Source organism: Molossus molossus, unplaced genomic scaffold, assembly GCF_014108415.1.
Source record: "Molossus molossus isolate mMolMol1 unplaced genomic scaffold, mMolMol1.p scaffold_m16_p_6, whole genome shotgun sequence".
In the NCBI taxonomy this organism is placed as follows: domain Eukaryota; kingdom Metazoa; phylum Chordata; class Mammalia; order Chiroptera; family Molossidae; genus Molossus; species Molossus molossus.
Window position 1 is genome coordinate 74331464 of NW_023425399.1, and position 15850 is coordinate 74347313.

The 15850-nt window shown below is 38.5% G+C and overlaps 1 protein-coding gene across 1 annotated transcript in view; it reads right to left on the reverse strand.

The window, feature by feature from the left end:
- Window positions 1-6965: 6965 nt before the first annotated feature.
- The window catches only part of ESCO1 (establishment of sister chromatid cohesion N-acetyltransferase 1), a 60830-nt gene continuing 51945 nt past the window's right edge, over window positions 6966-15850 (reverse strand). The window contains exon 9 of the mRNA XM_036244522.1: window positions 6966-8177. Within this exon, the coding sequence (XP_036100415.1) occupies window positions 8030-8177 (148 nt within the window). The 3' untranslated portion in view covers window positions 6966-8029. The remainder of the gene's footprint in view (window positions 8178-15850) is intronic.

The window sequence follows — 15850 nt, forward strand, 5'->3', positions numbered from 1 at the left end:
AAAGGGATGCCTAGGTGGGGTGGGGCAGAAACAATTATTTGGTGTTGTTTTGTTTGTTTTTTTTTCCTTTAAAGTACAATCACTGTGGAGCAAAGTGCAACATATTTGTTCTCCAAAGAATGCCCCAAATCTGACCCAGGTCACTGGAGGGGGCATCACTCTCTTTCAGTTCCATTTCAGGACCTTACATTCAGGTTAACTCCATCCTAGGCAGTTATGCAATTACTTAGACACGGTCTGCCCGAGCAGCCTGAGGAGGATACACTTTGGAGAATGAACATGGAGTTTGCATTGTTTTTTCTACTACGCTAAGGGGAAAGCTGTCTCTCAGCATTAGCTAGTCTGAATGTGTTACATGAGACACCTTTGGTGTGGAATTAATTGAAGATTAACGTTTGAGGCCTGAACCCTCAGTTTCTCTTCAGATCTGTACTTTGGTACAGTATTACTCAGGGGTCTGAAATGATAGAATATAGAAGATATTTGTATTTAAAAAAAGAAGTAGCTTTGTCTTTCTCTGTGCAGTGTTAGTTTAAGATTTATAATCGTATATGTATTGAAACTTTTGGCATAATTTCCACAGGAGTTAAAAGTTTACTATTTAAACTGAACAAACAAATCAGTAAATGCAGAGCAGGCATTGTGTGTATACAGCAGCTTCTCCTTGCTTAAATTCCTTTGCTTTTTCCATTCTTGAAAAATGTTTCCAGTCTCTAAGCACACCATATCTATGAGAATATGGAACAGGGATTAATCTTGTACAAGGAGAACCCGATTCAGTAGTTGAGCTAATTAAGAAGCTTTCAGCAGTCCCCCCATACCCACCCTTCTGGGTTAGAATTAAGCAGCTGGCACCAGCAAAGCTAAATGTCAGGCAAAGGTTCTGTGTGGAGTGGAACTAGTTTGTTTCCTTTCAGGTACTCAAGCAAAGCTTCCTTTAAAAGATACACTGAATGAATATTTTAGCTGCCTATACTGACCACAATACAGAAATTACTGAAATGAGAAATGAGCCATAGAAAGAGACAGAACTGTCTTTACTTATTGCTACCATTGATTCTTATGTAAGGGGTAAAAGGAAGAGTCCATGAAAAAGTCCTCAACTCATTAAAATCAGCAAGGGGTGTTGGTTCAGTTTTAATAGTAGGACGCATAAGTTTCTATAAATTTCTCACCATATTTTTAAAATCAAAAACAGATTTTTAGAATATGTTCTAGAACTAAGTCTATTGGAAGTTTACTCTTAAATTATTCCAGTTCTCATCACACAATCTCTTGACATTTTTCTCAGCCCATATACCACTTTATCCCCACTTAAAATGGCCATTTTTACTTGAATCAGTATCTTTATTTGTGGCCTGAAACTACTGAGAGGGGGTCTACTAAGCCTGCATTTACTTAGAACCAATAGTGTTAACTGACCAGTTTTATTAGTTTGTGATAAGGAGTTTACAGCTAGTGAAAAGATGGAATGTACTAATCTAACAATGGTTTGCAGATCTCCTGGTTTTAATATAGCTACATATGATGCTTTAAATATATTTTGAATGAACAATTCTTTAAAACCCCATTTTAAATTGTCCTTCAAAGAGGATCTGATCTGCCTTATGTATGCTTTAAAAATACTACTTAATTTTAGTAAAACAGAATTTTTGGCAGAGGTACATTTTGAAGCAGGTTGATTTAGATATGAATGTATTTCAAATATTCCTGTTTGGTTGAAAGGGCCTAATGCAGATATCAAGAAAACCACTGTGTGCAATATTCCAATAATGTATAGGGCAAATAAAATACTTGAAATAATTCAAAAATAGTTGTACCTGGGGCAGATGGCCTCTCTGGGTTTCTTTTGGCTTTATGGCTTCATAGTTTGAAGAACATTTTTTAAAGTAGATACTTTAGCCCTGGCCAGTTTGGCTCAGCAGTTAAGAGCGTCAGCCCACAAACTAAATGGTCTTGAGTTCGATTTCCGGTCAAAGGCACATACCTGGGTTGCAGGTTTGATCCCTGGCCCCGGTTGGGGTTGTGTGGGAGACAGCCAATCGATGTGTCTTTCTCTCCCTCCCTCCCTTCCACCCTATCTAAAAATCAATGGGAAAATATCCTCAGGTGAGAATTAACAAAAATAAATAGTTACTTTAGATGCAGGTACTCCATGTTAGTTAGGGTTGCACTCTGAAAAAAAATCAAGTGACCATAATCTCTTAAATACTATTTAATCCTGTGGAAGAGAAATACCAGAATAAAGCCAAAAGACCATCATCCCAATGATAGACAATTCAAATGGACCTGCCTATTCTTTTCAATGCCTATCTTACGGAGGTTTGAATCTTTTAAAATCACCTTATCAGTATAATTCTTTAGAGAATGTTAGGTCCTTCTCCTTTAAGGATAAAATTGCACAAGCACAGGACACCATGATTTGTTAATACATACCTTGGTGTATTCAGCTTCAAGCCTTGCCATTCTTTAGAACCTTGTGGTATGAATGTGTTCTCTAGGCCTCCATAATAATTAACCTATAGACCTGTTGAACCTTGACAGTTCACACAGGTTAATACTGAATGTAAACTAAAATTAGAATGAGAACTGTTGTATTCGATTTTTTTGGCTGTAATTTATGCAACTGCTTTTTGTGGTTTTTTTTAAAGGAGGCACCTGTGTTAACTTTATTACTGTAAAATTTTCTTAACCAAAATTTGGTGAATTTCACTAGTCAGTCTACCTCACATTTTGTTTATGATTCTAAATTGTCTTAAGTTGTGTCTACAATATGTTCTTGTCCTTCCATTTAATTTGGTGAATGTATTAAAATTCTCTCACACCCAAAATAAAAAAGTTTGTCTTCTTTAAACTGACGTTCTGGTATATTCACAAATGGAATGAGCTCCCTAACTCTGACAATATCCGAGAAAGGCTGAAGTCCACATATCACAGGTTGGATGACTCCAAGTTTCTATTATCCTGGTGTAACAGTCCATCAAAGTGCTAAATAAGTATCTGTACACCATGCCCATTTGCAGTTATACATAATTATGGAAGGCAGATCTATGATTATTCAAGAGATGTTAGAAATATTTATTGTACATATAACCCTAATCTTTTAGTTTTAGAGAGAGTGGAAGGGAGAGAGATAGAAACATCAATGAGAGAGAACATCAACCAGCCACCTCTTGCATGCCCCCCACTGGGGACCTGGCCCACAATCTGGGCATGTGCCCCGACCGGGAACCGAACCAGCGACCTCTTGGTGCATGGGTTGACACTCAACCACTGAGCCACACCAGCCGGGCACTAATCTTTTATTTTATAGAGGACAACTACACTCACTTTGCTGTCCTTCTTAGAAGCACAACTTTGGGTTGGAAGAACTGTGTGGTATGACATAGGTGTTAAATCTCCAATTTAATTCTAAAGTCGACCCAATTTTACCAATTTTGGAGATTAACCATTAATCCAGAAAAATGCCTTTCAGTTCTATAGACTGCTAAAATAATAGATGTTGATATAGAAACATAAAAACACTCTTCTAGTCCAAAGGCCCCTGTTAGCTTGGAAGGGAAAAGAAATATTTGTGAGTATGACAAATTCAGGAGCAAGTAGAAACTGCCAGTGTTCCACTACATATTCCAAAGTAGTTGCCCTGAAAGACTAAATGCTGTGAAACTCTTACACCTTCATATTCAGCTACGATATCCAAGGAACAAACATTCCTCAGAACTCTCTTTAGTCATGAAAACTGGCCCTTAAGCTTCCTCTGGGTCTAAGAGAATTATCGCTGAAATCCTGGCTTCACTGAAAAACCCACCATGAAAGATGATTCCAGGAAGGGTCTCTGAGGCTACAGAAAAGCCATTCACACAATAAATTCCTTTTGTGTGTGTGTGTTGTTTTTATTTATTTTTTTAAATTTATTTTTGTTAGATGTTTGTCCTTTTTCCCCCACTGATTCTCCCCATCCCCCCTGCCGTCCCCAGCTCTGTTGTCCACGTCCATTGTTCATGCATACATGCATGTTAAGTTCTGTGGTTTAGCTCTCCCCCACCACCCCCTCTTCTGGGGATTGTCAGTCTGTAGCCCACTTCCACGTCACTGGGTCTACCCTATTCCTCAGACTGTTATGTTCATTATATTCCACAAATAAGTGAGATCATATGATACTTGTCTTTCTCTGTTTGGCTTGTTTCGCTTAGGATAATACTTTCCAGGTCCCTCCATGTTGTCTCAAAGGATGAGATCTTTCTTTCTTACAGCTGCATAGTACTCCATTGTGTATATGTACCACTGCTTTTTTATCCATTCGTCTACTGATGGACACTTGGGCTGTTTCCAGATCTTAGCTATTGTAAATAGTGCTGCTACAAACATGGGGGTACATATATTCTTTCTGATTGGTGTTTCAGGCTTCTTAGGGTATATTCCTAGTTCAATTTTTAATTTTTTGAGGTAACACCATATTGCTTTCCATAGTGGCTGCAGTGTAGTAGAGTCCCCTTTTCTCCACACCCTCGCCAACACTTGTTGTTTGATAAACTCCTTTTCTTAACTGCCATGTATTTAGCTGAGGAAAGCATCTACTTCAGTGACTAAGATGAAGTTATATAAGAAAGAAAAAGCAACAACAAAGTTTTCTGACCACTTTATTTTGTAAGTAGTCCAATGTATTTCATTTTTACTAGAAGGTGGAGGGGTTGTTATAAGACAGAATCTTCCCTTAATCTGCTAGAAGTCTCAAGAGCCATGACAATAAGTAGAAAGTTAACTGTCTGTAGTCACTACCCCAGACATTAACTCAGCAATCTTAACCCCTGGTGAATTATGGCTACACAGGAACGTGGCTGTGTTCCTATCCAAATGCCCTAGCTGGGAAGCCATGCGGAGTCAGCAAGAATAATTAAAATATCACAGCATGTCTATTGTACTTACCGTCCTTATGATAGTCATGCTTTTAGTAGATATACCAAGTTCACTATTTTATATTATGAACTGGTAAAACAGTGATTTTTATAATTCACACAAAATAACCTCATTGCATGTCCATCCAGACAAGAGCATACCCCATATACAATCTCATGGTTCCTGTCTATACTTGTGGTTCCCTTGTCTATATACTAGAAAATTTTTACAATGAACCAACTAGTCAAGGGCAGCTGACAATATTTAAAGGCACCTTTATATAACCAGCAATTACAGAATCAACTCTTTTGAAGTTTAACTGTGGTTCTTAGTGCATACTCACTCTGTCCAATACTGCTTCCACCACTCTGTAGACCACTCCTCATTTTCTAAGGTCACTCTTCAGCCTTCAATTTTGATGTCACAGTGTTGACCATTCCTTTGATACTTGAAACTCTTCCCTTGGTTTCAATCACTCTTCTGGTTCTCATACCTTGGGGATGACTTCTCGAGTACTTTGGGACTCTTAAATGATGGTGTTCCTCACAACTTTCTCCTACCCTCTCATTTTATAAACTCCAGAGTGGTGAGCTCTTCTAAACCTTCAAATAACTAAATTCATAAATCTCCTTAATTCCACCTTCTCCTAAACCAGTGGTTCCTAATGCCAGGACCCTTTAATAGTTCATGTTGTGGTGACCCCCAACCATAAAATTATTTTCGTTGCTACTTCATAATTGTAATTTTGTTACTGTTAAGTCTTAGGCAACCCCTGTGAAAAGGTCGTTTGACCCCCAAATTGGGGGTTGCAAACCACAAGTTGAGAACCAATGTAACCTAAATCTAGATCAACATACATACTAAATAGGTTATCTCCACGTGGTGAATATCCAACCACCTTAAAATCTTTACCAAAACTAAGTTCATCCTTCCTCATCCAATCCTCCCAACATAATTCTCCAGTGTTCCCTTCTCAGTCAACTCATCTATTCAATTACCCAAATCAAAATACCCAATTACCCTAGATCCTTTGCCATGCTTCTTCTCCAGTCAGTTATCAACTAACATCAATTATTCCACTGGATTGTCTCACAGTCTATCCATCTCCTCTCGTCTTCATCCCATACATCGCAGCTTTAGTTCAGGGTTTCAAAATTTTTCACACAGACTGCTATAGTAGTCTCTTAATTACCTTTTAAATTCCAGGTTCCTTACTTGTAAATTCTACCTCATATAGGGATGTCATGATAACTAAATAAAATAATGCAGCACCATACACAGGGTGTGACACATAGCAAAAACTCAAATGATAGATAAATATTAATAGTATTCTTAGAGATAACTAAATTGGAAAAGCTATTTGAGGGACTATGTCTTCAATATAAACATGAAAATAAACTGTTTTCCTAGTAATGGGAACATTTAAACCAGTCAGTCAATATATCCTCTCTATCCCCAGGTCTCCTTGAAATTACCAAGTTTGGCTCCCCAAAGCAGCATACTATGGCTTGTACGGAAATTGAATCTGTATTATGAGATTAACAGTCACTAGAGCAGCTACATTACACCTGAAATTTTCATCCTGTTTTAAAACAATTATGGTCTCTCAGGCAAACAATGAGGCCAAGCATAACTACAAGAGTCTCAAGCCCAAAAGGATAGGGAGTGTCAAAAGTCAGACCATTGTGTTAAGAGGAAAATATTTACATTGCCTTATCATTATACCTCTAACAAGTATAGAGCCTTACACCACTCTCTAAATTTAAAAAGCATACATCTATAGTGGGACAAAATGTACATCTGTCTGTTAATCTTAATTTAAGGCCCAAAATTTTAGCAGTTTTTTAAAATATAATTTCAGCTGATAAAAATAAACTGTGGCTCTTTATATCTATATACTCTCAAGTCAGGGTTTTTGCCTTTTATTAAAGACAAGGTTCAGAGGAATTGTTGCTGACATAGTGATCCTTTGGCAAACTGGTGAAAACGACCTTTTAAGAAGCCAGTGTTAATCATTTTTCAAGGTATCAAATTTAAAACTCACTGAAAAAGCATGACAACACACCACTCATTTATCATTTAGAAAAAGCTATCAAGTATTTTATTATTTTATTCTACATTATATACAAGTCATAAAAGGCCACAGCAGTTTTTCAACATATAAACCCTTTAAAAGTAGAGGGCACTATGAAGGATTGACAAGTATCAAAATGAAGTCCAGTAATGAGGGCATATACTCAGTGTAGTATTTCTGAGGAATAACAAAGCAGATACCAAGTCATTAATATTTAGCTTGCAACTATTCCACAGGTTTTTATAAACTTCTTTGGGGTTTTGTTAAAAGACTAAATGTGCCCAGTTGCCATTTAAGAAGTAAAACCAGAATGAAAGAATCATAAACTTTAGAGGGTACCTTCCTAATTCTAGTCAGTTATAGGTCTCCAAGAAGGAAAGACTCAGTTCTTTACCACCTTCCACTTCTTCCTGCCATCAAGAACAGGAAAGAAATGGAAGAAAAAAAGCTCAATATTCCAAATTCCCCCTGCTAATTTGGAGCTTTACTTTTGGTGGGGGTTCCTTCAAAGTATATTTCAGGCCCTCAAAGAATATTTCAGGCCCTCAAAGAATTAGCTTTGAATTCCTAAACACATAATATTGCAACCCTCCTTGAATAATAGCTCAGAAATACTGGTTTCCACTCTGAGAAAATACAATCTTTAAAACTATAACTGGTATCAGCAGATCAATATATAAAAAAAAAAAATACAGTACCAAACTACACTGATATATTTCCATATTAAGAACTTCAAAATATACTTATCACTGAGACCATAGTCCTTGCATTAGTTTTCAGTCCACTATGAACAATTATCTGCTGCATGTAAACATGTCTAAATAACTATAGATAAAATACATTAATCATAAATTTCTGTAAAAGATAATAAAATAGCTTCTTTAAAAAACAAAACAATAATAAGCTATTACTGCATTGTTTCCAATTTTATGAAAATGGAACAACCTTATGGTTGTTGCCAGTCCTGAGTTCATTGTAACAAAAATGGCCCTAGTTCCAGGTTAAAGTCAGCAATCCACTCTTCAGTAGATGTCTTCAGGTACTGTAGGCAAGCTTGTTTTAGGTGCTATTTTGTCCATTAATAAAATTATACACCAGAAATTGACCAGTGCCACAGTACTGTGTTGCGAACAGTTTTCCATCAGGAGTGGGATCTGAGAAAGCAATTTCTTCTTTACTCAAATATGAGCCATATATAAAGTTACTCCTATTTAAAAAAGGGTGGGAGAGTGGAAGGGTAAAAAACCCATTAATAGTTTTAATCATTAAAATTAGAAAAACCTGTCAAATACAATTTGACTAGAAAACCTTTTTAGGTAATATATATGCTAAAAACAATAGAAAATAATTATTCATCTAACATTTTATTTTGAGGTAAAAAAAACATTTATGAAAGCAACAATGGTTTTAAAAACATTTACCCAACACCTTTTAATGATAGAAATATTCAACAACTCTGAGTAGAAGGAACTGGTAAAAGGAACACCAAATAATGGTGAAAGACTGAAAAATGTTCCCCAGGTATTAGGAACAAGGTAAGGCTATCTCTGCATATACCTCTACTATTTAAAACAATGTATCTGCAATTTTATAGGATAAAAGGTCGATATCAAAAAATTGATTGTATTTCTATATACTTGCAATGAATAATCCAAAAACAAATTTAGAAAATATATCCATTTACAATAACATCTAATGAATACCTGGGATTAAATTTTTTTTTCTTTATTGATTTGAGGCAGAGAGGAAGGGAGAGAGAGAGAAATAGAAACATTGATGAGAGAGAACATCGACTGGCCACCTCCTACATGCCCCCCAATGGGGATCAGGCTCACAACCTGGGCATGTGCCCTGACTGGGAATTGATCCAATTGACCTCTGAGTGTATGGGTCAACACAACTACTGAGCCACACTGGCTGAGCCTGGGATTAAATTTAACAAAAGAAGCGCAAGACCCATAACATAAAAATTATAAAGCACTACTAAAAGAAATTAAAGGAGACTTAAAATAGAAAGAGCCCATGTTTATGAATCAGAAGACTTAATATTAAAGAGGCATTACTCACCCTGGCCAGTTTGGCCTAGGGTTTGGCTCAGCAGTTAGAGCGTCAGCCTTCGGACCAAAGAGTCGCAGGCTCGATTCTGGTCAAGGGCATGTACCTCGGTTGTGGTTCAGTCCCCGGCCCTAGTCGGGGTCGTGCAGGAGGCAGCCAATCGATGTGTCTCTCTCACATCGATGTTTCTGTTTCTTTCTTTCTCTCTCCCTCCCCCCCCCCCACCACCCCTCCACTCTGTCTGAAGATAAATGGAAAACTATCCTCAGGTGAGGATTAAAAAAAAAAAAGGCATCACTCCCCAAATTGGTCTATAGCTGTCATCTTTGCAGAAATTGACAACTGCCCTAAAATTCATATGGAAATACAAGAGTCATGAATAGTCAAAAGAACTCGAAAAAAGGCCCTAGTGGGTGTGGCTCAGTGGTTAAGAGCACTGGCCCATGCACTAAAGGGCTGTGGGTTCAATTCCAGTCAAGAGCATATACATAGGTTGCAGGTTCAATCCCAGGCAGGGTGTGTGTGGAAGGCAACCAATCGATATGTCTCTCTCAAAATCTCTCTCGATATGTCTTTCTCTCTCTCTACTCACCCCTCCTTCCTTCTCTTCCACTCTCTCTGGGGAAAAAAAAAAAAAATCAATGGAAAAAATATCTTCTGGTGAGGATTACCCCCCCCAAAAAAAACTCAAAGTTGTAAAACTCACACTTTCTTATTTCAAACATACTATAAAGCTAGATTCAAGTATTCCAAACAGTGTGCTACTAAAATAAGAATAGACCAATAGAATAGAACTGAGAGAATCCAAATACAAACTTACACATATAAAGTCAATAATTTTGAAAAGGTGCCAAGATCAACCAATCATCATCATCTTGTTAACATCAGTGCTGACTCCATTGGATACCCACATGCAAAAATAAAGTTGGACCCTACCTCATATCATATACAAATACTTAAAATGGATCAAAGACCTAAATGTAAGAACTAAAATTATAAACTCTTGGAAGAAAATATAGGCAGCACATCTTTGTGGTCTTGGATTAGGAAATGACTTCTTAGATATGACACCAAAAACACAAGTGATAAAAGAAAAAGATATACAATTTGGGAGTTCAAGATTTAAAACTTTTGTGCCCTGGCCGGTTTGGCTCAGCAGTTAAGAGTGTCAGCCTGTAGACCAAAGGGTCACAGGTTCGGTTCCCAGTCAAGGGCATGTACTTGGTTTGTAGGTTCAATCCCCAGCCCCATTCAGGATCATGCAGGAGGCAACCAACTGATGTGTCTCTCTCACATCTCTCTCACTCTCTCCCTTCCAGTCTCTCTAAATAAAAATAAAAAAAATAAAAAATTCAATGGAAAAATATTCTCAGGTGAGATAAATAAAAAAATAAAAAATTTAAACTTTTGTGCTTCAAAAGACACCATGGAGATGAAAAGACAATGATGAAATGGTAGAAAATATTTGTAGATCATAAATCTGATAAGGGACTTGTCCACAGAGTATGTAGAAAGAACTATTAAAACTCAACCAGAAGGCTTCTGGTCAAGATGGCAGCACAGGTTAATACATGGTACTCAAATCCTCCCACAACTACATCAAAAATACAACTAAACTTCAGAATAACCATCATTCAAAACTGCCAAAAATTTAACTGAAGGAGGTCCTACAACTAGGGAATTAAAGGAGAAGCCATATCAAGACTGGTAGGAGGGGTGGAGACGTAGAAAGGGCTGGTCCCACACCCACATGTGGCAGTTTATTATCAGGAGGGATATCTTGGCTGCAGAGATCCCCCACGAAGAACGATGGCTTCCAGCCCCACACCAGAGACCCCCAGCCCAAGGGTTCCAGTACTATAAAAACCAGCAGGAATTAAAGCTGAATGACACAGAGAATGCTGGAGTCCCAGGCAGTTCCTTTTAAAGGGTCCCTGCATGTTTTTAGTCAAATTTACTCCTTCTGAGCTCCAGCTTTGGAGTAGTAGCTTGAAAGAAACCAAGGAAATACAGGGAGGAAAAAAATTGTATGGTATTAGGGTAAGAGCCGGGGGTGAGGGTTGGGGGCAGCTTTCTGCCAGACAAAAGTGCTGGCAGAGGCCATTGTTTCTTTGCTGAGTCCTCCCCCAACAGAGCCTAGCAGGTGGTCACCATATCTAAGTCTCCATCAACCTGGCTCATACTGTTCACCTGCTCTGGTGATCCCTGAGACTGTGCCCCACCCAATTTGTGGGTTCATCCAAGCCATTTCCAGTGGCTTTTCCATAAAATTGGCCTCTCTTGCCTCATGCTTTGGACTTTCCTAAAATCTCTCAAACAAGCAGCATCTGGCCTCTGTGTACCCTGTACCTCTTACTAAGTGGCCCCAGGCCTGGCACTAGCTGCAGCCCACCTTGGTTCACAGCTCAACCTTTCCTGGGCACCTTCAAGCCCAACACAAGTAGCAGCCATCTTCAGATCATTCTGTAGCTCATGCCACAAGTGGCCCCAGGCAAGGCACAGGCAATGGCTGACTCTGTACCTCCTGGGTTCCCAGAGCCAGTGCACCTGGTGGACAGCTTCCAACCTAGATGGATTACAACCCTACCACCTACCCAAGCAACATCCTCAAGAGGCAGACTCGGTGAGCACCAAAGCCCCAGGGAAGCAAGCCCAGCTCTATAGGGTCGACTCATGTACAGCAGCTCCTCTGCTGTAATCACAGATGGTTCTCACAGTTGATTGGCCTGGGAGGGGTCAATCCCTCCCAGTGACACCAGCAGTAATCAAGGCTCAACTACAATAGGACAGTCAGTGCACACAGCCCACACAGGGGTGCTACTGGGCCCTACAGGACACCTACTACATGAGGCCATGCTACCAAGTCCAAGAGATGTAGCAGCTCTGCCTATTACATAGAAACAAACACGGGGAAGCAGCCAAAATGTAGAGACAAAGAAATATGTCTCAAATGAAAGAACAGAAGAAATCTCCGGAAAAAGAACAAAATTAAATGGAGGCAAGCAAACTACCAGATACAGAGTTCAAAATAATAGTTATAAGGATGTTCAAAAAACTTAGTGAGAATTTCAAGGAACTTAGTGAGGGCTTCAATGCCATGAAAAAGGACACAGAAAACATAAAGAACCAGTCAGAAATTAAGAATACCCTAACTGAAATGAAGAACAATTTATAGGGAATCAACAATAGGGTAAAGGACACCAAGAATCACACCAGCCATTTAGAATATGAGGAAGAAAAAAAAACACACCCAATCAGAACAGGAAAAAAAAAAAAAAGCCAAAATATGAAGATATTGTTAGAAGCCCCTGGGACAACTTCAAGTATACCAACATTTGCATCACGTGGTGCCAAAAGGAAGAGAGAGCAAAGAATTGAAAACCTGTCTGAAAAAAATAATGACAGAAAACTTCCCTCACCTGGTGAGAGAACTAGATATATAAGTCTAAGGAGTACAGAGAGTTCCAAATAACATGAACTCAAAGAGGCCCACACCAAGACATATCATAATTAAAATGCAAAAGGTTCGCCCTGGCCAGTTTGGCTCAGCGGTTAGAGCGTTGGCCTGCGGTCCGGAGAGACCCGGGTTCGGTTCCCGCTAAGGGCACGTACTTCGGTTGCAGTTTGACCCCGGCCCTGGTTGGTCGTGTGGGTGGCAGCCACTCGATGTGTTCCTTTCACGTCGATGTTTCTCTCTCTCTCTCCCTTCCTCTCTCTCCCTCCCACTCTATCTGTACAAAAAATGGAAAAATATCCTGGGGTGAGGATAAAAAAAAAAATGCAAAAGGTTAAAGACAAAGAGAGAATCTTAACAGCAGCAAGAGGAAAGTAGTTACCTACAAGGGAGTTACCTGACAGTCCCATAGACTGGCAGCCGATTTCTCAACGAAAACTTTGCACGCCAGAAGGGAGTAGCAGGAAATATTCAGTGATGAAAAGAAAGGATCTACAACCAAGATTACTCTACCAGGTAAAGCTGTCATTTAGAATTGAAGGTGAGATGAAGAGCTTCCCAGACAAGAAAAAGCTAGAAGAGTTCATCATCAGCAAACCAGTATTACATGAAATGTTAAAGGGTCTTCTTTAAGAAGGAGAAGAAAAAAAAGATAAAAAACATAAACAATATGGCAATAACTGATGTAAATATCAAAATAAACAAACAAGAATAACAGAAAACAGACTCATAAAAACAGATAAATTTGACAGTTGCTAGATGAGAGAGTGGTTGACAGGATGGGTGAAAGGTGAAGGGATATAGAAGTACAAATTACTAGTTACAGAATAGTCATGGGGATGTAACGCACAGTCTAGGGAATATAGTCAATAGTATTCTAATAACTATGTATGGTGCCAGATGGCTATATGAGATTTTTCGGGATGATCACTAAGTTATATAATGTCTAATCACTGGGATGTACACCTGAAACTAATATTGTATGTCAACTGTAATTAAAAAATAAAAAGTGATTTTTTAAAAACTCAACAAAAGCCCTGGCCAGTTTGGCTCAGCGGTTAGAGCGTTGGCCTGCGGTCCGGAGAGACCCGGGTTCGGTTCCCGCTAAGGGCATGTACTTCGGTTGCAGTTTGTCCCCGGCCCTGGTTGGTCGTGCGGGTGGCAGCCACTCGATGTGTCCCTTCACGTCGATGTTTCTCTCTCTCTCCCTTCCTCTCTCCCTCCCACTCTATCTGTACAAAAAATGGAAAAATATCCTCGGGTGAGGAAAAACTCAACAAAAAATAATAAAGAAATCAATTTTAAAATGTACATAGGATTTGAATAGGCTTTTCTCTAAAGAAGATATATAAATGACCAATAAGCACATGAAAAGATGCTCAACATCATAGTCATTAGGGAAATGTGAAGCAAAACCACAATGAAATGCCACTTCACACACACTAAGATGGCTAAAATTAAAAAGACAAGTATAAGTGAGGATATGGAGAAATTAGACCCTCATACATCGCCTATGGGGTTGCAGAATAGAGCAGACACTTTGGAAAACGTTTTGGCAATTTCTCAAAATTGTATACAGTTACCATATGGCCCAACAATTCTACTAGGTGTATACCAAGAAAAATAAGTGATGAAAAATAAGAACATGTAAATATTTCTCTATTTACCAAGAGAAATAGAAATACACAAAAATTTGTACATGAATGTTCATCACATTATTACTTATAACAGCCGAAAGGTGGAAACAACATAAATGTTCAAATGATGAATGGAGAAATAACATGTGGTACAGCCACACAGTACATTATTCAGCAATAAAAAAGGAATAATGCACATGGTTACATTCTACAACACTAAGTGAAAGAAACTAGTTACAAAAGGTCATAAGTTACAGATATCCATTAATATGAAATGTTCAGAATAGGTCAATCCATTAAGACAGAAAGATTAGCAGCTGTCACAAGCTGGGGAAAAGGAAAATGGTGAGTGACTATTAATGGGTTTAGAGGTTTTTGGGGTAATGATAAAAATTTGCTAGAATTAAATATTTTTTATTTTTTGGTATGTGCTCCTAGTGGGAACCGAACCCAGGACTCTCTGGTGCGCAGGCTGACACTCCAACTGCTGAGCCAAACCGGCCAGGGCTAAATATTTTTTCTTTGTTGATGTTAGTGAGGGAGAAGGAGGAAAGAAGGGAGAGGGAGAGACAGAAACATCAATGAGAGAACATCAACTGGCTGCTTCCTGCATGTCCCCCAACTGGGGATCGCGCCCATAACCTGGGCATGCGTCCTGAACGGGAATGGAACCAGCGACCTCCTGGTGCATGGGTCAACGCCCAACCACTGAGCCACACTGGCAAGCTTAAAAATTATTTTTAATTTAGCCATGATATAGACTATTAGTAGCTCGCTTTCTCTTTCTCTTTCTTTCTTTCTTTCTTTCTTTCTTTCTTTCTTTCTTTCTTTCTTTCTTTCTTTCTTTCTTTCTTTCTATGTTTTTATGCTTTTTTAGACAGAGAGAGGGAAGGACAGAGAGATAGAAACATCGATGTGAGAGACATACATCAATCGGCTCTCTCCTGCACACCCTCTACTGGGGATCGAGCCTGCAACCCGGGCATATGCCCTGACTGGGAATTGAATCAGGACCACTCAGTCCATGAGACGACATTCAATCCACTGAGCCACATCAGCCGGGCTATTAGTAGCATTTTCATAATGCAATCTTAACAAAGTGATCTGGGTAAATAAGGATCAATAAATGAAAAAAGTAAAAACTCTATATGCTTTAATAGGAAGCTTATGGTGTCAATCTCACTATCACAACAAATACAATGGTTACACTGTTTTATGTTTTTATAAACTGGAACAATCTTATGATTGTCATAAAACTTAAGTTTTACAAGATTTAAAGAAGGGGCAATACCCTTATTTAGGACATTCTGTTCAGCTGCATTTTCTAGGTTTAGTTCTGAAATAGCTAAAAAGAGACCTGCCTCTTGTCATGAAAAGGGTGGGTAGATCTGAGCTCTTATAAATTACTACTCAGTGATAAAATAAGGGGGAAAGACCAGAAATGCATAAAAGGCTCTAAGAGTCCAGACCCTTAGAATCTCAATTAAAACAATGATGGATTATTTTGAAAGCTATACCAACAGAGAGTAGACAGACAGGAATTCTATGAATAAACAAAAACAAGAGACTGACCTAAAAATCTCATTTGCATGACTAATTTTAACCTCCTCCATTAATAGTTTAGCAAAGGTTCTTTAAAAAACAAAAAGTAAAACAAGCAATGTGTCTGAGTTTTCCCTGATAGCTTTGATTAAAAATCAAGTGATAAAAGGAAAAGAAAAACTAATAAAAGGC